At 49.4% G+C, this 22,284-nt stretch overlaps 2 protein-coding genes and 5 non-coding genes across 12 annotated transcripts; 6 read left to right on the plus strand and 1 right to left on the minus strand.

The window, feature by feature from the left end:
* Positions 1-6,007: 6,007 nt before the first annotated feature.
* On the minus strand, positions 6,008-9,861 carry MED22 (mediator complex subunit 22). Of its 6 annotated transcripts, none has more exons than XM_073640866.1 (5): positions 9,745-9,861; positions 9,187-9,313; positions 8,417-8,497; positions 7,169-7,377; positions 6,008-6,505 (listed from the first exon to the last, which is right to left on the minus strand). In XM_073640866.1, the coding sequence occupies exons 2-5, from the start codon at positions 9,307-9,309 to the stop codon at positions 6,331-6,333; spliced, it is 588 nt and encodes a 195-aa protein (XP_073496967.1). In that variant the 5' UTR covers positions 9,310-9,313; positions 9,745-9,861; the 3' UTR covers positions 6,008-6,330. The 6 variants fall into 6 exon arrangements, with proteins under 6 accessions (XP_073496967.1, XP_073496965.1, XP_073496968.1 ...); XM_073640864.1 differs by having other exon boundaries at positions 9,607-9,746; XM_073640867.1 differs by lacking the exon at positions 9,745-9,861 and adding an exon at positions 9,581-9,738 and having other exon boundaries at positions 6,008-6,499.
* Positions 9,703-14,532, plus strand: RPL7A (ribosomal protein L7a). Its single transcript, XM_073640862.1, has 8 exons — positions 9,703-9,909; positions 10,633-10,759; positions 10,836-10,985; positions 11,448-11,588; positions 11,759-11,838; positions 12,261-12,391; positions 12,572-12,641; positions 14,370-14,532. Exons 1-8 carry the CDS (start codon positions 9,718-9,720, stop codon positions 14,472-14,474), a joined length of 996 nt encoding a protein of 331 aa, XP_073496963.1. The 5' UTR covers positions 9,703-9,717; the 3' UTR covers positions 14,475-14,532.
* On the plus strand, positions 10,156-10,225 carry LOC141155674 (small nucleolar RNA SNORD24). The gene has a single exon (XR_012247578.1). It is a non-coding gene; the product is annotated as a small nucleolar RNA SNORD24 (small nucleolar RNA).
* Positions 11,308-11,377, plus strand: LOC141155675 (small nucleolar RNA SNORD24). The gene has a single exon (XR_012247579.1). It is a non-coding gene; the product is annotated as a small nucleolar RNA SNORD24 (small nucleolar RNA).
* LOC141155671 (small nucleolar RNA SNORD36) lies at positions 11,624-11,698 on the plus strand. The gene has a single exon (XR_012247575.1). It is a non-coding gene; the product is annotated as a small nucleolar RNA SNORD36 (small nucleolar RNA).
* On the plus strand, positions 12,119-12,192 carry LOC141155672 (small nucleolar RNA SNORD36). The gene has a single exon (XR_012247576.1). It is a non-coding gene; the product is annotated as a small nucleolar RNA SNORD36 (small nucleolar RNA).
* On the plus strand, positions 12,433-12,500 carry LOC141155673 (small nucleolar RNA SNORD36). Its single transcript, XR_012247577.1, has one exon. It is a non-coding gene; the product is annotated as a small nucleolar RNA SNORD36 (small nucleolar RNA).
* Positions 14,533-22,284: the final 7,752 nt, after the last annotated feature.

Raw genomic sequence — 22,284 nt, forward strand, 5'->3', positions numbered from 1 at the left:
TGTTCTCCACCTCCTCCGCAGCCACTGCAAACATCCAAACAGCGGAGTACTCACCTGCAATTGGAAGCCTGCTGGCTCAATCGCAGCCGATCCAGGATGTCGCAGGCGTAAAGTAGCAAGACCTGAACCCACTCTTACAAGGTAAACTCACATACGGGTATCCTGCAGCGTGTGATCATCCTGCGCAAGTATTCACTGTCATATTTATCAGCCTAGCTATAACACAGCTGAACATGCATCTACCTACTGCAATCCCCTTCCTTGATGGATACAGGTACCCCCATTATGCTTCAGTGATTCTGTGCCATCGCTCATTCTCTCCTACGATTAGAGATACACCTTCTCTCTCTTTTAAGGGGATGACCTATTCTGTGACTTCGCTCACAGGCTACCTATGTCAGAACCTCTACCATTTGATCAGCTTGATGTGGATCACTCCAGTGCATCGGATCTAAGGAAACATGAGCATCACTATCCCCTTTTTACATGAATGTGAATAAAAACTACTATTTTAGTACATAATCCTACTCCATCATTTTTGTGTCCTACCCTAGTCTATAAGCTAAGCTTGAATCTTTATCATTCTTCTATTTATTCCTTCTTGACATCTTGTGGTAATTGCCCTATTTGCTGCAGGCTTAATAGTTACAGTGGTGGCCAAAAGTATTGGCACCCCTGCAATTCTGTCTGATAATTCTCAGTTTCTTCCTGAAAATGATTGCAATCACAAATTCTTCGGTATTATTCTCTTCATTTAATTTGCTTGCAAGAAAAAAACACAAAAGAGAATGAAGCAAAAATCAAATCATTGATCATTTCACACAAAACTCCAAAAATGGGCCAGACAAAAGTATTGGCACCCTCAGCCTAATACTTGGTTGCACAACCTTTAGCCAAAATAACTGCGAACAACCGCTTCCGGTAACCATCAATGAGTTTCTTACAATGCTCTGCTGGAATTGTAGACCATTCTTCTTTGGCAAACTGCTCCAGTTCCCTGATATTTGAAGGGTGCCTTCTCCAAACTGCCATTTTGAGATCTCTCCACAGGTGTTCTATGGGATTCAGGTCTGGACTCATTGCTGGCCACCTTAGAAGTCTCCAGTGCTTTCTCTCAAACCATTTTATAGTGCTTTTGGAAGTGTGTTTTGGGTCATTGTCCTGCTGGAAGACCCATGACCTCTGAGGGAGACCCAGCTTTCTCACACTGGGCCCTACATTATGCTGCAAAATTTGTTGTTAGTCTTCAGACTTCATAATGCCATGCACACGGTCAAGCAGTCCAGTGCCAGAGGCAGCAAAGCAACCTCAAAACATCAGGGAACCTCCGCCATGTTTGACTGTAGGGACCGTGTTCTTTTCTTTGAATGCCTCTTTTTTTTTTTCTTGTACACTCTATGTTGATGCTTTTTCCCAAAAACCTCTACTTTTGTCTCATCTGACCAGAGAACATTCTTCCAAAACGTTTTAGGCTTTCTCAGGTAAGTTTTGGCAAACTCCAGCCTGGCTTTATGTCTCGGGGTAAGAAGTGGGGTCTTCCTGGGTATCCTACCATAGAGTCCCTTTTCATTCAGACGCCGACGGATAGTACGGGTCGACACTGTGGTACCCTCGGACTGCAGGGCAGCTTGAACTTGTTTGGATGTTAGTTGAGGTTCTTTATCCACCATCCGCACAATCTTGCGTTGAAATCTCTCAATTTTTCTTTTCCGTCCACATCTAGGGAGGTTAGCCCCAGTGCCATGGGCTTTACACTTCTTGATGACACTGCGCACGGAAGACACAGGAACATTCAGGTCTTTGGAGATGGACTTGTAGCCTTGAGATTGCTCATGCTTCCTCACAATTTGGTTTCTCAAGTCCTCAGACAGTTCTTTGGTCTTCTTTCTTTTCTCCATGCTCAATGTGGTACACACAAGGACACAGGACAGAGGTTGAGTCAACTTTAATCCATGTTAACTGGCTGCAAGTGTGATTTAGTTATTGCCAACACCTGTTAGGTGCCACAGGTAAGTTACAGGTGCTGTTAATTGCACGAATTAGAGAAGCATCACATGATTTTTCAAACAGTGCCAATACTTTTGTCCACCCCCTTTTTTAGGTTTGGTGTGGAATTATATCCAATTTGGCTTTAGGACAATTCTTTTTGTGTTTTTTCAATGAAGACAAATTAAATGAAGATAATAATACCAAAGAATTTGTGATTGCAATCATTTTCAGGAAGAAACTGAGTATTATCTGACAGAATTGCAGGGGTGCCAATACTTTTGGCCACCACTGTATACCTACCAGTGCCCCTATTCTAGTGTATTACCAATTCAGTAATGTGATTTCCAATTTCTCACAGTGCGAGCGGTGACGTCAGGAAGGTTACCGCAGTTCATAGGCCGACTCACACAGAGCTGATCGTGGGAATGTGCTGCCTGTGACCGGCGGTACCCTCAATGACGTCACCGCTGGTCACTGAAACTGCATTCTCCTGCTCAGCTCATTGTATCCTGGATGCAGAGCTGAGTGGTCGCATCATGCCACCGCTCAGCAATGCATCCAGATGTAGCTGAGTTGGGCTCCTCGTGGGACATATGGATTATCGGCAGACAGGTGAGGAAGTGTTTATATTTATTTGGATAATAACAATTGGGTAAAAGAGGGTTGGGGAGTTTTTTTTTTTTTTCAAATAAAGGACTTTGCTCTGTATGTGTTTTTTTAACTTAAACTTACGGGGTTAGTAATGGGGACATCTTATAGGCTCCTCTCCATTACTATCCCCTAGGCTTGATGTCATTACAAATCTGACATCAACCTCACAAATATTACCCCACTTGCCACCGCGCCAGGGCAAGTGGGAGGAACTGAGGCTAAGAGCCAGATTTGGTGCATCTTATATGCGCCATTTCTTGGGCGGCTGAGGACCTTAGTCTGGGAGGGGGCCAATATGCATGGCACCTTCCCAGGCTATTAATATCCACCCACAGCTGTCTATTTAGCCTTTGCTGGTTATAATTGTGATGACACAGCATTTAATCTTAATTATGCCAAATGTATACTTTCAATAGGCCAGGAGACAGACTATTATTCATGAGTCTGAACGTTGACACTTGAATTGATGTTTGTGAATTGTTGAATGGCTGGCTGTTTATCTTTTATATCAGCTCCTACAGTTTATTGAACTGCTATTCTTGGTGGACAAGGGCGCAGGGTTATTGAACAATTGTTTGCTAATATGTTGATTACCCATTGTATAAGTCCATGTAGCTTGTTGACTGCAAAACAGTGGAGGCCAAACTATGCATATTGATTAAATACTCAAACAATGAGAATTAATCTCATTCCACCTGACCTGTGGATGATGGCCTGAACTACAGATATGGGTATAAAAAGGGATCCCTTCCTTCTGCAAAGAGAGACTCTACAGAACAGCAGACAAGACACCATGGCTCCATCAACAAGGACACAGATTTGACATTCTACAGGATGCCAGCTTAAGCGACTACGGCCCTAGCTGGAAGAATACAGATCTGCTCCATTGACCATCACTGAACCCATGGAGACTGTTGGGGAAGCCAGGTTGAGACCCTCCGGTCACCTGGCCCCATGTGGATGTTCAGAAAAGCCAGGTTGGGACCCTCCGGTCACCTGGCCACGTGCCTCAATGGACTGTCAGCTTCCTAAGCTTGTCATTACCTCCTCTCTGTGGGTGCCTGCCAAAAGTGGGGTGCCACTGGTGGGGGTAGTCGGCCCTGGAAGCCCTGAAGTCGCAGCGGCTCTAATATCGGCAAGCCAGCGTAAGGATGAGACTCTGTAATTTGCACCAACTTGGGTATTTGCTGGGGCTGTTCTATATATTTCTTTGTATGTTGGTGGTTCAGTAAAGTATTGCCACTGTTTTACCCTCACCCTGTGTTGTCTGAGTAGTAAGCCCACGGGGAAGGAGTGCGGGTGTTCAGTGGGTTAAGCCCTGGTCCATGCAGTCTTCCTAAAGACAGCCGGGCCAGCGGACGAGAGCACCCACAGACCCTCATGTCTCCACAGTAATAATAGGGGGACCACACATCGTTTTTTTTGGGGGGGTACCCCTTTTACTAACCAGGGGGCTTAGCAGACAGCTGTGAGCTGTTATTAATAACCTGGGAACCTTTATGGCTATTGGCCCCTTCCCAGAATATTATCAGCCGCCAGCTGTCGGCTTGCCCTCAGCTGGTTAAGAAAATGAAGGGAGACCGCACTCAGTTTTTTTAAAATGTATTTACTGTATTTTTTGGACTATAATACACACTTTTTTCCTCAAATTTTGGAGGAAAGTGGGAGGTGCGTCTTATAGTCCTGCTGCAGCCTACACTGTGCCCGCTACTAAAGAAAATGAATATTCACTGCTCCCCACGCCCATGGGGAGCAGTGAATATTCATTTTCCTTGATAGTTGGCACACTGTGCCTGCAGCGTGGCTCCTGGTAATTATGGCCCCCCTCATCCCGGTATGCTTAGCACCCTTCATCCCTGTATGTATGGCCCCCCCCTCATCCTGGTATGCTTGGCACCCTTCATCCCTGTATGTATAGCCCCCCCCCCTCATCCTGGTATGCTTGGCACCCTTCATCCCTGTATGTATGCCCCCCCCTCATCCTAGTATGTTTGGCACCCTTCATCCCTGTATGTATAGCCCCCCCCCTCATCCTGGTATGCTTGGCACCCTTCATCCCTGTATGTATAGCCCCCCCCTCATCCTGGTATGCTTGGCACCCTTCATCCCTGTATGTATGGCCCCCCCGATCCCTGTCACGCTGCGCACACATTAAAAAAAAAAAAAATAATAATCATACTCACCTCCTCTCTCCTCCAGCGCTGCGTCACGCTCTGCTGCGACAGGGTTCTCACTGTGTGAGCCGCGCATGGGAGTGGGTTGTAGCGAATATTCATGGTCTTTAATAGCGGGCACACATGACCGCAGAGCGGCAGCAAGAGCCGCGCTGCGGCTACAGTGTGCGCGCTATTAGGGAGAGTGAATGGTGACTGCTCCCCACGCACGCAGTCCCGGATTGGGGAGCAGTGACTATTCCGGCACAGCAGATCACTGTGTGAGGGCGCATGGCAGGGACGCCATGCGCGGCTCACACAGTGAGGACCCTATCGGCAGCAGAGTGTGAGTGCAGAGAGGAGGTGAGTATGATTCTTTATTTTTTTTTCTTTTGTTTGCAGCGTGACGGGGATCAGGGAGGGCCATACATACAGGGATGAAGGGTGTCATACATATAGGGATGAAGGGTGCCATACATACCAGGAAGAGGGATGAAGGCGGCATACATACCAGGATGGGGTTGAGGGATGCCATGCATACCAGGATGGGGGATTGGGGCCGTGTATTACAGGAAGGAGGGGCCATATATACCAGGATGGGGGATATTAACAGAAATGAGGGACATTACCCCTATAACAATGTTATCAGCAGGCCACCTCCCCCTTAACAGGGCATCATGACCACATTTTTTTTCTATTTTCCTCCTCTAAAACCTAGGTGCGTCTTATGGTCCGAAAAATATGGTAATACATGATATACTCACACAGTGGGTGCTGACTAATTCCCATCAGCGTCACCTGATCGCAGGGAGACCAGGCGACAATGATGAGAGCTAGCTTAAGCACCCGGTGCCTGGGAACAGTGCTGACTGTACCGCTTTTTCTCAGGCGCCGGTACTCGTCACACTGACACACGGATGTCATCAGTGTGGGATGTTTTGCGGCTCGTGCTGCTGGTAAAAAACGGACATGTCGGCGTGTCACTGACATGTGCACAGACCCTTCATTTGAATGGGTCTACCTGTGTCAATGTCTCCAGTACGTGTGAAAATTGTCACCACACATACCACAGGAACTGATGTGTGAATGAGGCCTTACAGATATGGCCTGTATAGCAGACACAGAGTGGGCAGTAATTAATGCATCTGCTGCCTGGACTGTTCTACAGATTCAACACTAGTACATTTTATTTCTTTGATTGGAAACAGAAGAAATTAACAAAAAAAACCTTTTTATTTCAGTTTTAAAGGAACAAATGAAACATGCAGCCGAGGAAATACGACTACAAGCACACCCCAATCGGCGAGGTGACAGAGCGCTCCAGGGAAGGGGCTAGGCACGGGTTCAGACTCCTGTGTGGCACACATCTGCGCACGCCATGTGATGGGGCGCAGACAGCATTCGGGCACCAGACTAACTAGTCCTATACAGGAGCGGATACGATCAGGGTGATGGAAGACGTGGAAGGGCAGAGAGAGCTCACCCCCTCGGCGGCCTCCAGGATGAGAGGACCAGGAATGATCTGCGCTCCACCCACTCAGCTGTGCTCGGACATGCTCACTCCGTGTCCGTTCACATGTGGAGATGCATGAACCTGACTGGGGAGGGCGCTGTTCTCGGACATCACCGGGGTGCTGGGATCCTGAGGTGAGGAGTCTGTGATCCAGTACGCTTCACACAGTGGCAGACAGCTCGGCTCACACACACTGTAGCTTACAACACAACAGGTAAAGCAGCAGAGTCCAGAGAGCAAGAGAGAAAAGCAAGACAGAAGCAAAGCGTTAAGAACTGGAGAGCAGCGAATCACCGCGACTTCGGTACAGACTACATGTATAGCCCTAAAGACCCCGCACCAGGCCACCACCCAAGAACCCACACAAGGCATCAGAGCAGAAGTGACAGAAGACAACAGTGAGCAGGACGGTCCATCATACCAGCGACCGCAAGGAGAGACGGAGGGACACAGTGGGTCTGCACCCCCCACCAAATGATCTACTCATTCATATCAGTCACCGGCAGGACCCCACAATATCAGCCATGGCCATGACACAAATGTGAAGGGTTGATGCACAAGTCACTTTATTGTTCTGACAGGTTGTTACCCTCAGAGGATACCAATTCCACCACCAGATGGTGTGTGATGTCTCCTGATAACAGAGAACACTAGACTACACACCACCACGCTGCAGGATCCCACTGATGACAAAATTGAAAAATCAGAGCACAGGATACTAAAGACAGACGATCATAGAGCCCCTGATACATGACTGCCACCAGCCCACCAGGGCACAGGTATTAACCCCTTAACAGCCAAGACCTGGGTACAATCCCGCTCCCAGACTCGGGCACTCCATCAGTCCGGAACCTATTTATACCTGGAGGAGTAATATTCCTCTTCAAGTTCATACAGGTCGATGGCAATCTCATCCCTCAGCGAGATCAGCTTCCTGTCACACTCGTCCTGCAGACCGCGGAGCTGCTGACTGCGCTGATTGATGGCCTCGTTCACAGACGGGAAGTCGTTCAGGATCAGATACTGCTTCAGATCAGACACCAGCCGCATCAGAGACTCCCCGGCACGGACCTGGAGCACAGACCATACGTTATAAACCATCACCAGTGAGATAGTACCAAGTCAGCTATTACATGAAAGTCATGGAGCTATGGAAATCCCAGGATGGAGACGTTACCGATCTGCAAATAATGGAAGAATTGTGTTAATGTCTCTATCTCTGGCTGTATCAGTCTGGAGTCTGAGCCCCGCGTAGAAATCCCGGAACTTCCAGCCTCGCCTGCCATCACTGAGGTCATTAATGGTCGTCTAAGGAAGGTTCTGGTGCTGAATGCACTTGGGAAAATCAGCAGAATCCGCTGCTGGCAGCTCCTGTGTGATCACCGACCAATGACGTCCCAGATGTGCTCGACTGAAGCAAGTCCAGAGATGCTGAAGCCATTGGATGATGTTTAGGCCACACAGGCTGCTCACAGTAGTGCGAGGAACACTACTGGGACACGTTGGAGAGATGGCCGCACCACTGGTTCCACGACAAATCAATGTAAAGCTGAGATGTTAGTGCACACGGAATTAAGACTAGAGGGGTTCGACTACTGTACATTATGCCACCCCACACCATAATCCTGTGAGCAGGACCGGTGTGATGTTCCCTCGTGAAGGCCTTTTCATGGCATTGTTCACTAGACCAATCTCCGGCTGTCACTGAGGTCAAGAAAAAAGTCAGGACTCATCGCTGGAGATGACAGACCTCCATTGCCGTCTTGCTCTGCACCATGATGGTCTTTGACAGTGGTGGTGTGAGGTCAAGAAGAGGCCTTCACATGCAAATGTCACACCGGTCCTACTCCCGCGTGGATGTGTGTGTGTGTGTGTGTGGGGGGGGTGCCATAAGGTTCAGCCGCTGGGCCCCTCTAGTGCTCACTCTAGGTGCATTTACAGCTCGGTGTTAAATCTCCACTACACAGTGTATGCTGTATACCTTCCCTGCTGTGAGATCACCATGTTGTTTATTATACTGAAGAGAGACCTTCACCAAAACGTCTGCAGGCGAGAAACTGCCAAGCTACGATACGTGTAGGGGAGAAGACGGCGACCACCCTGTACTCACTATGTTAGCTGAGCGGACGTGCATCTCGTAGTTGTCCTGCTCTCCTTGGGTCGAGCGGCTGACCTGATGTTCTTCTTCAATCTGACCCAAAGGAAATAAAGGCGAGAACACATGGGCAAGCGAGCAGCCAGCCGGGCCGGGGAGCACGCAACTAGCGAGGGAGGCACGAACGGCCAGCCGCGGGGAAGGGGGGGGGGGGGGCAAGGGCACGAACGGCCAGCCGCGGGGAAGGGGGGGAGCGGGGTGGGCGGCCAGCCTGGGGGGGGGGGGGGGGGCGGGGGGAGCGAGCGGCCAGCCTGGGAGGAAGGGGAGGGGAGGGCGAGCGGCCAGCCTGGGAGAAAAGGAGGGGGGGGCGAGCAACCAGCCTGGGAGGAGCGGGGTGGGCGAGCGGCCAGCCTGGGAGGAAGGGGGGGGGTGGGCGAGCGGCCAGCCTGGGAGGAAGGCGCGGGGTGAGCAAGCGGCCAGCCTGGGAGGAAGGGGGGGAGGCACGGGGTGGGCAAGCGGCCAGCCTGGGAGGAAGGGGGGGAGGCGCGGGGTGGGCGAGCGGCCAGCCTGGGAGGAAGGGGGGGAGGCGCGGGGTGGGCGAGCGGCCAGCCTGGGAGGAAGGGGGGGAGGCGCGGGGTGGGCGAGCGGCCAGCCTGGGAGGAAGGGGGGGAGGCGCGGGGTGGGCGAGTGGCCAGCCTGGGAGGCGCGGGGGGCGAGCAACCAGCCTGGGAGGGGTGGGCGCCCCAGAACAGGAGAGGTGTCAGCGAGACCCCCATCCTCCTCACCCTGGCAGTCTTGATGATCTCACTGAAGTTGTCCATGATAGATTTGATGTCGTCCTTCAGCCTCTTGTTGTAGGACTGCAGTAACGTCTCCTTGCTCTGGGGTAGCACTCGCAGCTGCGCCATGACACTGGGAGGAAAGAGAAGAAGTATTCTTTACCGGCAGCACTAGTATTCCCCGCAGCCATCCTCCCCTCCTCCGCGCCCCCACGTACTGGGCCCTGCTCCTCCGCGCCCCCACGTACTCGGCCCTGCTCCTCCGCGCCCCCCACGTACTCGGCCCTGCTCCTCCGCGCCCCCACGTACTCGGCCCTGCTCCTCCGCGCCCCCACGTACTCGGCCCTGCTCCTCCGCGCCCCCACGTACTCGGCCCTGCTCCTCCGCGCCCCCCACGTACTCGGCCTTGCTCCTCCGCGCTCTCGCCGTCCGTCACTTCTTTCCCTCAGTCACCATCCGCCATCTATCCGCACCGCTGCATTGTGATTGGTTACCGCACCGTCGCGCATAGTTGTGATCGGCCAAGTGATTAGCTAGATGAGCAGACCACGTGACGTTACTGACCGACCAGTTGTAGCAGCACCGCTCGGAGCCTTCAGAGGGCGCTCCTCACACGCCGCTCACATCTGCATCAAATCTCGCTCCTCCTCTAGGTGTCGCGATATCTTTGAGGAGATACAAAATTACCCACAATGCTTTAGTCTTCCTTTTTCTGCCGCGTCCGCCATGGTGAGTGCTGATGTGTTCCTCCGTTGTCTCTATCCGCTGCCATCCTTCGGCCGCCGCCGCTAATGTGCTCCGCTGACCTCGGGCTGCTGTAGGTGGAGGCCCGCGCTTCTCTCCCGGGTGGGATTTTCTTTGTTCGGGAGATTAGTCTGCAGGCGGCAGAGCGGCCCTGACGGTCCGGGGTGTTCGCTGCTTTCCTTCTCTCGGGGGCGGGAGACATTACCGGGGGGCGCTGTGCCGGGGCGGACGAGCAGATGATGTGATGGAATATTTGCTATCTGAGACGATGATGACAATTACCACCAAGATCTCTGATGCTCGTCCCGTGCGTGGTCCCCCGGGGAAGGAGGCTGGTGTGGCTGTGTGCAGGGCCGGGGTGACCAGTGACACTGCTGTGTGCAGGGCCGGGGTGACCAGTGACACTGCTGTGTGCAGGGCCGGGGTGACCAGTGACACTGCTGTGTGCAGGGCCGGGCGCCGTGTAGTGGGGGGTGGAGGTCTGTAGCGTCGGGTAATGGTGGGGGGCGGAGGTGACATGGTTGTTGGGGTGGTCGTCTGTGGTGTGCAGTGGGGGTTGATGTTGGGCAAGGCGGGGTGCACTTTATGGGGTCGAGGACATTGTTGTCACAATGTGGGGTAGGTGTCGCCATAGGGGGTCATGTGCCCCCTGCATCTTTGTGTGGAGGTTCCGGTCTCCCCATTACTCATGTATGTTTATCTCTGCAGCCGAAAGGAAAGAAAGTGAAGGGGAAGGGCAAGAAGGTGGCTCCAGCCCCTTCCGTTGTAAAGAAGGTCGAGGTGAAGAAGGTGGTGAACCCGCTGTTCGAGAAGAGGCCTAAGAACTTTGGCATTGGTGAGAGGTGCTGTCCGTCACTGCCTCTGACTGATCTATGAGCTGTAGTTGCCATTGACTCCCTCTCTGACTTTAGGGCAGGACATCCAACCCAAGAGGGACCTTACCCGCTTCGTGAAATGGCCGCGCTACATCCGGCTCCAGCGCCAGAGGTCCATCTTGTACAAGCGTCTGAAGGTGCCCCCTGCAATCAACCAATTCACCCAGGCCCTGGACCGGCAGACAGGTTAGTGTTGGAGGTGTAGTGCCCCCACAGTTATGTCCACGGCATCCATTATCCTGCAGCTGGCCCCACTTATAGGTCATCCTGGTGGATTGACGAATGGGAGGATGACTGACGTCCAGTGCACTGGGGAGGGCAGCGTGGGGGTGAATGTTCTCTTAGGGAATCTATTTCCCCTGGGTCCCTTTGGTGACTGGTACAATGGTCCCTGTTGTGGGGGTTGGTGCTGCTGTGCTCTCTGGGGCAGAGGGGTGAGGATGATGCCTTTTTGGGGGGTCATTTGGTGGTGGTGGGGGGGGTGATCTGTGATGATCCTAGGCTCACGTGCACATGATGCCTGATATTTGCTATCTGAGAAGTTGTGATTACACTTTTCCACCAAGATCTCTGATGCACGATGTCCGCGCTCCTGATTTTTGTTCCGCTGATCTCCCTGCCCCTACTGACCGCATATTCTCTTATCAGCCACTCAGCTCTTCAAACTGGCGCACAAATACCGGCCCGAGACCAAGCTGGAGAAAAAGAAACGGCTGCTGGCCCGTGCTGAGCAGAAAGCAGCCGGCAAAGGAGACGTCCCAACGAAGAGACCCGCTGTGATCAGAGCAGGTATGTGGGGGACAGGTTGGGTCTCTGGTGGCAGATTGCGATGATGTCAGAATTTCTTCACCTGAAATAGATAGTGTGGAATAAACACGAGCTTTTTAACCCTGAGCAATGACCGTGTCCTTTCTGGGGTATCGGGGGAGATGAGCACAGCTGATGACTTTCTCTTTCAGGTGTTAACACAGTGACCACCTTGGTGGAGAACAAGAAGGCCCAGCTGGTCGTCATCTCTCATGATGTGGATCCCATTGAGGTGCGGTGGCGATACATGTCCCTGTTGGTATACAGACCTCGGGTGTCAGACTAGCGGGTGGGATGTATAAGCATTGGGATGATGGAGCTTAGGGGCCGTGAGGGTCTTCTAGTTCTGAGAATGGGTTCTCTGATTGGGGGGGTTGCGTCTCCAAGCCCACCCTACACAGGACTAGGGTTAGTATGTATGGTGAGTGGTCTTGTCCTGTCTGCGGTGGGGGACTTAGCCTGGATGTATGGGGGTGGGGGGGGGGGGTCGTCCAGTCTTGTGCAGGGCAGATCTGCAATGATGTGTGAATTTCTTCACCTGACTAAATAATGAAGATTCAATTCGAGCTTTTTAACCCTGAGCGATCTGCCTGTGGGTGCTGCAAGCACTGGCGGCTGCTGTTGGCGCTGGCTCATGCTGTGCTTACCTTCTAGCTGGTTGTTTTCCTACCTGCTCTATGCCGGAAGATGGGAGTCCCCTACTGCATTGTGAAGGGCAAGGCCAGACTAGGCCGCCTCGTCCATAGGAAGACCTGCACCAGTATCGCCTTCACACAAGTGAACCCGTAAGTCATGACTGTCACCCTGCACTGAACTTGTGACTTCTCAGCAATGATGTCCCAGAATTTCTTCACCTGAACTGCACCGTGTGGCTGAGTGTTAACCTTGAGCTGTCTAGAGTCTGGTCTAGCCTGAAAGGTCCTGGCTGGACCGAGAGCTCACTCTTGTCTGTCTGTCTTCTGCAGGGAGGATAAAGGAGCCCTCTCCAAACTGGTGGAAGCCGTGAAGACCAACTACAATGAACGACACGATGAGGTAAGCTGGTGACAGCTGCTGGGGGGAGATGGATAGTAGCTTACTCCATCTTCTTTATGAGGCTTTGTTTTAGTGTCACGAGTTTTGGGGCGTATGTATAATCTTTTCAGTGTTCGTGGTATATTCCGGGGTCTTCATGATCGCAGTGATATAAGATTATGGTTTAGTTTTACCTTTGCACAATAGAAGTAGAATGTTGTAATATTGAGTTTCTGAGCGGTATGGTGGGCTTGGTTCTTATAGCCCCTTGTTCTCTGTACCAGTTTTGGTTGTGAATGGTAAGAATTGTCCGCTCACCCTGTGAGGTGAGGATTGCACGGCAGCCTGTATGTGGTCATCACGCCTCAGCTTCTATAAAAGCTGGCCATTACACAGGAGATGTTCAGGCCACTATGGCCCCTAGTCTTGGCACTGGTGCACAGAAAAGCCTAAGGAGACTACTGTAGTTGGTGTTACACCTGGGCCGAATATTGGTTCTCTACGCTCTGGTATTACATTTTAGTAACAAGCAAAACTCAAACGTGAGAAAAGAATATGAATCAAGGACACAAACTGGTTATTAAGTTTCCCGTATCAGATATCGAGTGCTTAGATGTAGTTATGTCCAAACGGTTCACTTGACCTGGGGTATGGCAAGTCTGCAACAAATACGTCCGACAGGATCTAGTACATGCTTTGTCCGTATAAAGATCTAGTCTGTACAGACAGCACCGCAGTATGGGCAGGAAAAGCTGATTGGGAACCAGACGGCTCTTGTATGCTTCCTCTCTGGGCAAATGTATAGATGAGAATGAGCAGCAATATTCCCATCCCTGGATGCATGGACGCTGTAGCTGCTGGCGACATCCAGACCCCTAGGTTTTCTACCTTGCTGCAGTGATGCAGGCTCTGATGCTGCCTGTGGTTTTGGCAGCATGAATAGACTGAAGATTCCCTCTAAACACTAAGCTTTTCTGTCCACCTGTGCTAGGACTAGGGGCCATGGTGTCCTGAACGGTATTGCATGGTGGAGTCCCATCCTCTGTAATGGCCAGGTTGTATAGAAGTGATGAGCACGTACTGGCTGCCACCTCATTTACTGCCAATGATCCAGTATGAGTTGACTTCCATTTTGACTGTGAGGGCGCTTCTGGACCATGGGTGCTAAATTTACAGGATGGGTTGTGGCTGTATTTCATGTTAAATCCTCTGACTTTCAGAGGGGTTAAATACACAGATTTAGAAAGGTCGAATCCTGGCCGTTACCGGAGTGGCTGTAATATACACAGCGGGTGTTGGTGGGGTGGGGTGGATTCGTCCGCCTGCGCCATCACAGCACCCTATATTTATGCTGCATGCAGGGGGGTTACAGGCAATCTGACCTGGACAGTCCTAACGTGGCCCAAAATACAACCCTTAGTAGAGATGTAGTCTGGCTCGTTGTGGTGATCTGAACCATTTGGTTTTGCTCATCGGACTCCTCTTTTGGTTCCCTATTAAATTTATGTTCACCCACAAATAAACACATTTAGGTAAAATTGCTGCCCAAGTGCATTGACACTCAACCCTGCCCCCAGTGAGAGCCAAGCAGAGACTGCAAGTGGCTCACTGGGGCGGCTGCCATCATTCACATAGAAGTACCACATGGTTTGTGAACGACCCATCACCAACCTATAGGGGCACCCTACCAGAATGCGATCAGATCAAGGGTCCTGAATGCTGTGGTGACGCCATTATCTTCTCTTACAGATCCGTCGTCACTGGGGAGGAGGCATCTTGGGCCCGAAGTCTGTGGCCAGAATTGCCAAGCTGGAAAAAGCAAAGGCCAAGGAACTGGCAACAAAACTTGGTTAAATGTACCAGGCGCTTCCCATCTGTTCTGTACATAATAAAGAAAATTATCGAAAATCTACCAAGTGTACATCTTACTGGGAGGCATATAGTCTGTGGCCAGGCCCCTCGGGCTTATAGGGAAGGAGTGGGGAAGAGTTATTCTGCCAAGGGCTATTTGGGTATCTATATCATCGTTTGGGGGCCGTACAAAATTATCAACCTGAAAATTACCCCCCCCCCCCCCAGCCCAACTCTGCAATATGTTTTGTAAAGAACTTGCAGCTGTAAGTCATACCGAACACAGATGTATATTACACTGCAGGACTCACAATGGGAAATTCATCACTGTTCACACTACATTTATAAAGCTCAAGCAGTGGGAGGGCTGCCGCGTGTGTGGGAGGGCTGCCGCGTGTGTGGGAGGGCTGCCGCGTGTGTGGGAGGGCTGCCGCGTGTGTGGGAGTGTAGGTAGGGAGGGGGGCGCTGTGGCTGCCGCATAGGGGGTGCCAGCACATCGTGCTAACTACCCACTGAATACTTTTTTGACTCTGGCACTCGCCAGGATGTAATATTTAGTTGTACTTGCTGTAGCGTTCAGTAGTGTGCTTGTAGTACAAGAAGAAATTCAAGGTTCGGCTGCCGACCTGAACACTGCGTTATCTGCCCAGAGAAAAGGTAATTGCGGGCTGTAAATGGCCCTTGTGTCTGAGTTTCCCCACCACTGTTATAGGGTATATCCACCCTGGGGGCAGTTTTATACTTAAGGTTTTTGTACAGACTTTAGATGTATTATTTCTTACTTGCTGAGATTTCCCCATTGATTCCACAGCTTTACTGACATTGCTGTCCCCATTGGAGCTCTCATTCTAAATTCCTCATCAGTGTGTCTTTGGCATGTGGGAGGAAACGCTTACACACTCTGAGCGCTATCACCAAGTTGGGGGCTGCTCTATTTAAGTGTGCATCCCCAAAATAGCCCAAAGGACCTGATTTTCTAGCTAAATTGGACCTTTTTAGGGCTTTTTTTTTTTTTTTTTTTAGCAGTTTTGTTTATAGATAAAATTTAGAAAAGTCACGATCTGAGGCTGCACGCTGTAAAATAAGATTGGTGGTAAGTGAGAGCACTGGACTTCTCCGTCCTCTCGGTACATTGATTCACTGGTGTGTTATAATGCCGTTGGCAGCTAGCGAGCCCTTCCTCTGGTTCGTAGCCCTCCTTGTCTGCCGGCAGGGTCTGGTGTGTACTCTGTCCTCTGTTCCATCGTCTCGTCTGATTTATAGGGAAACACTGGCTTTGATATTACAAATACCCAGGTCCACTCCTGGTACAAGGTGACTGAGTAGTCAGCAGGGCACAGCAGGCTTCTTGATGGCTAGCTTTGCATGATTGATGGGTATCTCCCTATACAAGCAGCATACATTAATTATTGGAAGTGCAGATGAAAGAGCGTAAATCAGTCTGGAAGATGACTTATAATAAAGTATTTTGTAAGTGTATGGTAACAAGAAGCCCATGACATGTCTTGAGAATCTTTCAGTGTCATGAAGGCTTGTGCTGGTTCCTTCCTTTCACATTCTACCTGATTCATCAGATTCTGGGTAACTGCATCCATCTTACATGGGGCTTCTGGTTGGGACGCTGGTGAGGATTAGACTTGGGGACCCCCGCTCATCAGCTGCACTGGGTCGTGTCCTGCTGTGACCCTGGGGGAGGCTGTGCTGTCGGGGGGGTTTCTGCAGTGTGATCCATGTAATGTACCGGAGACTGATTGGTGTGTGACCTGCTCATACTGAACACTATGAGACCCTGCTGTGATTCTCAAACATGGTGGTGTTTCTCTGCCCGGTTGTAATGTTTCTGAATCTCATAACACACGGGGGGGCACCGTGCGGACCCTACAGTGCCTCTATATAATACAGTATGTATATTGTGTACACCAGCACCCTGTGTGAGGACACAAGGTCTGTCATTGCTGGGGTCTTGCTATGAGACTAATACTATTCCTGGCACTGCGGTAAAGGGTTACTTTAACCCTTCACATGTCTACACAGTTCAGATGCATAGGGGGTTAATGTGAGCCTCTAAAACATCAAATTGCTGTTTCTGAATATGTTCAGAACAAACCGCACATTATGTCCAGTCCAGCAGTCAAAAGCGGTTCTCATCTATGGAGGGATTATGCCATAGCGGTGTGTATTTGGTGAATCCCTTAATATCCATAAGTTTCTTTCCTCTGTCCCACACTTTATAGACTAACGCCAGTGTGGGAGTAAGAGGATTCCCGCCGGGAGAAATCCTAGACTCCAGAAGACACAGGTGAGGCCCGTTTCATATTCTGTAAAATAAGAGCACCCGACCTGCCCATGTCATCTCTGCTTCCCCATCCATGGAGGTGTTGTAATTGGGATGCAATAAAGTACAGCCATGGATCAGGAATGGCTCGTCCGCCCTCATCCTTATTATTCCAGCATGCTGTTCAGCAGGGCTGTGGAGTCGGTAAGTCAAACCTTCGACTCCGACTCCTCAATTTCCATATCTGACTCCGACTCCCTCATACACGGCTCATGTTTAAGTGATAAATTTACTGTAGCACAGATTCATCTCGGCTAAAAGTCTAGACCCTTAGATCAGGAATAGGACAGACATTTATAGGACACGTCATAACTTTCCCAAATCCTTACGAAAAAATATTCCCCACAAACTGCATTGAAGTACTGTACCCAATTTATTATATATTTTCATAGTTGGTCCATTTCATACTGACTCTTGACTCCACCAAAATGGGCACCTACTCTGACTCCACAGCCCTGCTGTTTACCCCATATTAGTTCCCTGCACACGGTTTGTACTTTATGAAATATGGAGGAAGCCATCTGGGAGCGTTATGTAGCACATACAGTGCCTACAAGTAGTATTCAACCCCCTGCAGATTTAGCTGGTTTGATAAGATGCAAATAAGTTAGAGCCTTCAAACTGCAAACGAGAGTAGGTTTTATGAACAGAAGCATAAATCTTACAAACCAAAATTATGTTGCTCAGTTGAATTTTATTAAATTTTAAACATAAAAGTGTGGGTCAATTATTATACAACCCCTATGTTTAATATTTGTGGAATAACCCTTGTTTGCAATTCCAGCTAATAATCGTCTTTTATAAGACCTGATCAGGCCGGCACAGGTCTGTGGAGTTATCTTGGCCCACTCCTCCATGTAGATCTTCTCCAAGTTATCTAGGTTCTTTGGGTGTCTCATGTGGACTTTATTCTTGAGCTCCTTCCACAAGTTTTCAATTGGGTTAAGGTCAGGAGGCTGACTAGGCCACTCCAACACCATGACTTTTTCCCTCTTGAACCAGCCCTTGGTTTTCTTGGCTGTGTGCTTTGGGTCTTGTTGGAAGATGAAATTACGACCCATCTTAAGATCCTTGATGGAGGAGCGGAGGTTCTTGGCCAAAATCTCCAGGCAGGCCGTGCTATCCATCTTCCCATGGATGCGGACCAGATGGCCAGGCCCCTTGGCTGAGAAACAGCCCCACAGCATGATGCTGCCACCACCATGCTTGACTGTAGGGATGGCATTCTTGGAGTCGTATGCAGTGCCATCCAGTCTCCAAACGTCACGTGTGTGGTTGGCACCAAAGATCTCGATCTTGGTCTCATCAGACCATAGAACCTTGAACCAGTCTGTCTCAGAGTCCTCCAAGTGATCATGAGCAAACTGTAGACGAGCCTTGACATGATGCTTTGAAAGTAAAGGTACCTTACGGGCTCGTCTGGAACGGAGACCATTGCGGTGGAATACGTTACTTATGGTATTGACTGAAACCAATGTCCCCACTGCCAAGAGATCTTCCCGGAGCTCCTTCCTTGTTGTCCTTGGGTTAGCCTTGACTCTTCGGACAAGCCTGGCCTCGGCACGGGAGGACACTTTCAAAGGCTGTCCAGGCCGTGGAAGGTTAACAGTAGTTCCATAAGCCTTCCACTTACGGATGATGCTCCCAACAGTGGAGACAGGTAGGCCCAACTCCTTGGAAAGGGTTTTGTACCCCTTGCCAGCCTTGTGACCCTCCACGATCTTGTCTCTGATGGCCTTGGAATGCTCCTTTGTCTTTCCCATGTTGACCATGTCTGAGTGCTGTTCACAAGTTTGGGGAGGGTCTTAAATAGTCAGAAAAGGCTGGCAAAAGAGATCTTTAATCCACACATGTGAAGCTCATTATTCTTGGTGCCTGAACTACTTCTTAATACTTTAGGGGGACCAAACAGAATTCTTGTGGTTTGAGGGGTTGAATAATAAATGACACTCTGAATTAACTTTTAACGTTTTTAAAAAAAAACAAAAAAGTTGCTGCAGTGCATTTCCCACTTCCAGGCTGATCTACAGTACAAATGTCACAATGCCAAGTTAATTCCACATGTGTCAACCAGCTAAATCTGCAGGGGGTTGAATACTACTTGTAGGCACTGTATAACAGTTGTGGCATAAGGATCATCTTGAGAAGATTTCCTCCACCTATAACTGATAGCGGGGTTTGGATCATGCATTCACCTTAGTTCTACATTTATCCAACAAAGGGTCTACGTTTAATCTTCCATATTCTTTCGGCTTGGTACTGACCGCTATTCCCAAATATTTAAACTTGTCTACAATTTGTAACTGAGATTGTTCCACTATTGGAGAATGGGGCAGAGGATCTACTGGCATCAGGACAGATTTATTCCAATTAATAGGTAAACCTGACAACCTTTCGGCCTGTTATGATTGACATTATTGGCCTAATTGAGGATGTTACGTTATCTATAACAAGCAGCATATCATCTGCATAGAGACTCACTCGCTCCTCTATTTCTCCACATTTAAACCCAGTAATATCTCTTGACTCTCTTAAGCGACACGCCAAGGGCTCAATGGCCACGGCAAAGAGAAAGGGCCACAATGGACATCCCTGGCTAGTGCCCCTCTAATTTAAGTCTCAGAATTGACCATTGACTTGAATTTTAGCAACTAGGGGGTGGTATAACAGCTGGGTTACAGCAATGTAGTAAGGACCAACGCCCATCTTTTTCAAAACTGGCCACAGATAACTCCACACTGTCATGCTTTGGCAGCGTCCAAGGACATGACCGCCCTTGTGCCAGCTCCCTGTGAGCTCATTTGGAGGTTGAGGAATAGTCATCTCAGATTTATAGCGGTAGATGAATCTGGCATAAATCCAGATTGATCCTCATGTCCTACTTCTCTGATAACTTTAATCAATCTATTGGCTAAAACCTTAGCTAGTAGTTTAATATCCGCTGGGAGTAGAGAGATTGGCCTATACGAGTCAGGTTTTGACATAACTTTCCTGGACTTTAGTATTACAACTCTTATGGCTTCATTCATAGAATCTGGTTGGGCGCCCCTTTCTAGTGCCTCCTTAGAGACATGTAAGAGCTTTGGCAACAGTACCTCTTTATCTAGTTTATCAAATTCTGGGAGACCATTAGCACCAAGTGCTTTCTCATTTTGCAAGGTTTTTAATGGATCATCTAGTTCCTCCAAGTCCAGGGGCTGATCCAAAGCCTCCCTTGTAGCTCCAGACAGTCTAGGAAGAGCAATTCCATCTAGGTAAGAGGCAACATCTCCCTCCCAAGCATTAGTCTTAGATGTGTACACATTCGTATAGTAAGAATGGAGAAGATTAATAACCTCATCACCGCCCACAACCATCCTCCCATCTGTTGTGACCAGTCTATTTATATAGGCTAATGCCGCCTGTGCTTCGGTGGCGGCACTCTCACCCTCTATAAAGTATCTGCCTGGTTCTTACTGGACCTGAGCCAACTAGACAACGTTGCAGCACTAAACTTGAGCCAGGTCAATTTCCACAGTGGTAAAAATGTACATAAATCCCATCCACTTTGCTAGAACTATAAGCTGCATTGTTTTCTGTACGAATATATGCATCAGAAAAATGCATCATGTACTGATCGTGGGAACTTGGCCTCAGGGTGCATGTGACGGCCAATCCCAGCCTGTTAAGTAGTGCCCATAGACTATATGACAGCTTGCTGGTACGGATGGCTACCTCACTCGTTTTGTCCCCACAGGAGCATACGCTGTTTACATGGGCTAATGATCTGCTGATAATGGCATAAATGATCTAACACCCCATGAATGAGAATTTTGCTTGTTGTTTGGGTGATTGCCGGCATGCTAACATGGGCTGATAATCCCTTTTAATGAATTGAATGACTCTGTTATTCCTGTAACAAGCACGCATCAAGTACAACACTGATCCTACAATGATGTACACTGACGAGCAAAAGGGTAACAATGTTTGGACCTTTTGCCTTTCAGGCTCCATATCTCACCATCCACTTCTGCTTCTAACATGAGACGACCGGCATTTTATAGACAATCATCTCGGCTATCTCATACATAAATTTGACTTGCAACTATTTAACATATGATTAGTTATGCAGATTCTTGTTAGGTCACTGCATTGTTACTGATTTGCTCTGCAAAATCAAAATTTTAATCATTTTGTTAGTATTTTGTAAATCCACCTTTGGCTTTCAACACTGCCTGAATCCTCCTGGGCACGCTCTCGATCAGATTCAAACATGTCTCCACCGAAATCTGATCCCAGGTCTCTTCTACACGTTCCCAAAGTTGGTGCAAACTGGTCACCTCACTTAGGTATGTATACAGCTTGTTCTTCACCTCTACCCACAAGTGTTCGATTGGGTTGAGGTCTGTGGGGCAGGACAGTTATGGTATTTAGAGGAGAGCTCTTGCTGCAGCTGATCACTGATCAAAATGCCCCACGCACCGGCCACTAGGTACAACAGTAAGAACCACCATAAAGGAGCTTGTTCATTTATCAAGAGCAGTCAGAGTCTGTCCTAATACTACACCATCCATGTAAAGAAGGTATTCACCCTCCAGGCACCTCCTGCAAGGTGACAGACCCGGGTCATCAAGCGGTTTATTGGGATGTATTGGGCAAAGACCCTCTATATCACAGGCTCCAGCCAAAAAAATGGAAGGCAGAGGGGAAAGACAAAATGAACTATTGTCTGTGTGTGCTGAGGACACAGTGGATGAGGCACCATTCCCCATGAGGGTTACGGTCATGTAGGCGGCTTCATACCTGCCATGACATTTCTCGGTGAATTGCATGCAGTGTAATAGTGAAGTCTACAGCTAAATCCACGAGGTACTACTTTGAGCTAAGATTGGGGCCTGGATTACAAAGCTGGTTCTATAGGAATATTCTTGCAATGTGTGAACCAAACCTTTCAGCAATGACAAAGAAGTAAAGCTAGAGATTCACTGAGGAGCCGCAGTGATGTCACTGGCACTAGGAGACTCAGGGGTCATTTGCATTTCTAAGGATAGGATCATAGCGGCCTGTGAACCTGCTGGGGCCCCTGAACAATGTGGGCCCCCCAGGCCAGCTGCCCAAGAAAGTCTTTCATGGGGTTATTGCTGCCCCAGACGTGCACCATGACAGATGCTGTAGGAGACCAATGGCTGTGTTCTTGCTATTGTATCCACGTACTGCCTTTTCTGATTGTACTGTGCCTGATACTGTGTACGACTACTCTCACAGAGGAGCCCGAGTGCGGCTGGACTGAGGGCCACATTGTGACTTAGTCTTAAGGCCCTGTCACACATAACGAGATCGCTAGCGAGATCGCTATTGCGTCACCAAAACCGTGACTCATTAGCGATCTCGCTATGTGTGACGGGGCCTTTAGCATGTCACATATTTTCCACTATCTGCAGACATCAGGCTGTGGCCAGGACCCATCAGAGGCAAAGGAGCAGATTTACTAAACCAAAA

The sequence above is a fragment of the Phyllobates terribilis genome, unplaced genomic scaffold (genome assembly GCF_046119375.1).
Source record: "Phyllobates terribilis strain yellow unplaced genomic scaffold, ASM4611937v1 Scaffold_7__3_contigs__length_470593459, whole genome shotgun sequence".
NCBI classification, from domain to species: domain Eukaryota; kingdom Metazoa; phylum Chordata; class Amphibia; order Anura; family Dendrobatidae; genus Phyllobates; species Phyllobates terribilis.

Coding starts and splice junctions, on each gene's coding strand:
- MED22 (XM_073640866.1), bottom strand. CDS start 9,309: ATGGCGCAGCTGCGAGTGCTACCCCAGAGCAAGGAGACGTTACTGCAG. Junction 8,498..9,186: donor AGATCATCAAGACTGCCAGG/GTGAGGAGGATG, acceptor CCTTTGGGTCAG/ATTGAAGAAGAACATCAGGT. Junction 6,506..7,168: donor GAGGAATATTACTCCTCCAG/GTATAAATAGGT, acceptor TTGTGTTGTAAG/CTACAGTGTGTGTGAGCCGA.
- RPL7A (XM_073640862.1), top strand. CDS start 9,718: ATGAGCAGACCACGTGACGTTACTGACCGACCAGTTGTAGCAGCACCG. Junction 10,760..10,835: donor GCCTAAGAACTTTGGCATTG/GTGAGAGGTGCT, acceptor CTCTGACTTTAG/GGCAGGACATCCAACCCAAG. Junction 12,642..14,369: donor ACAATGAACGACACGATGAG/GTAAGCTGGTGA, acceptor CTTCTCTTACAG/ATCCGTCGTCACTGGGGAGG.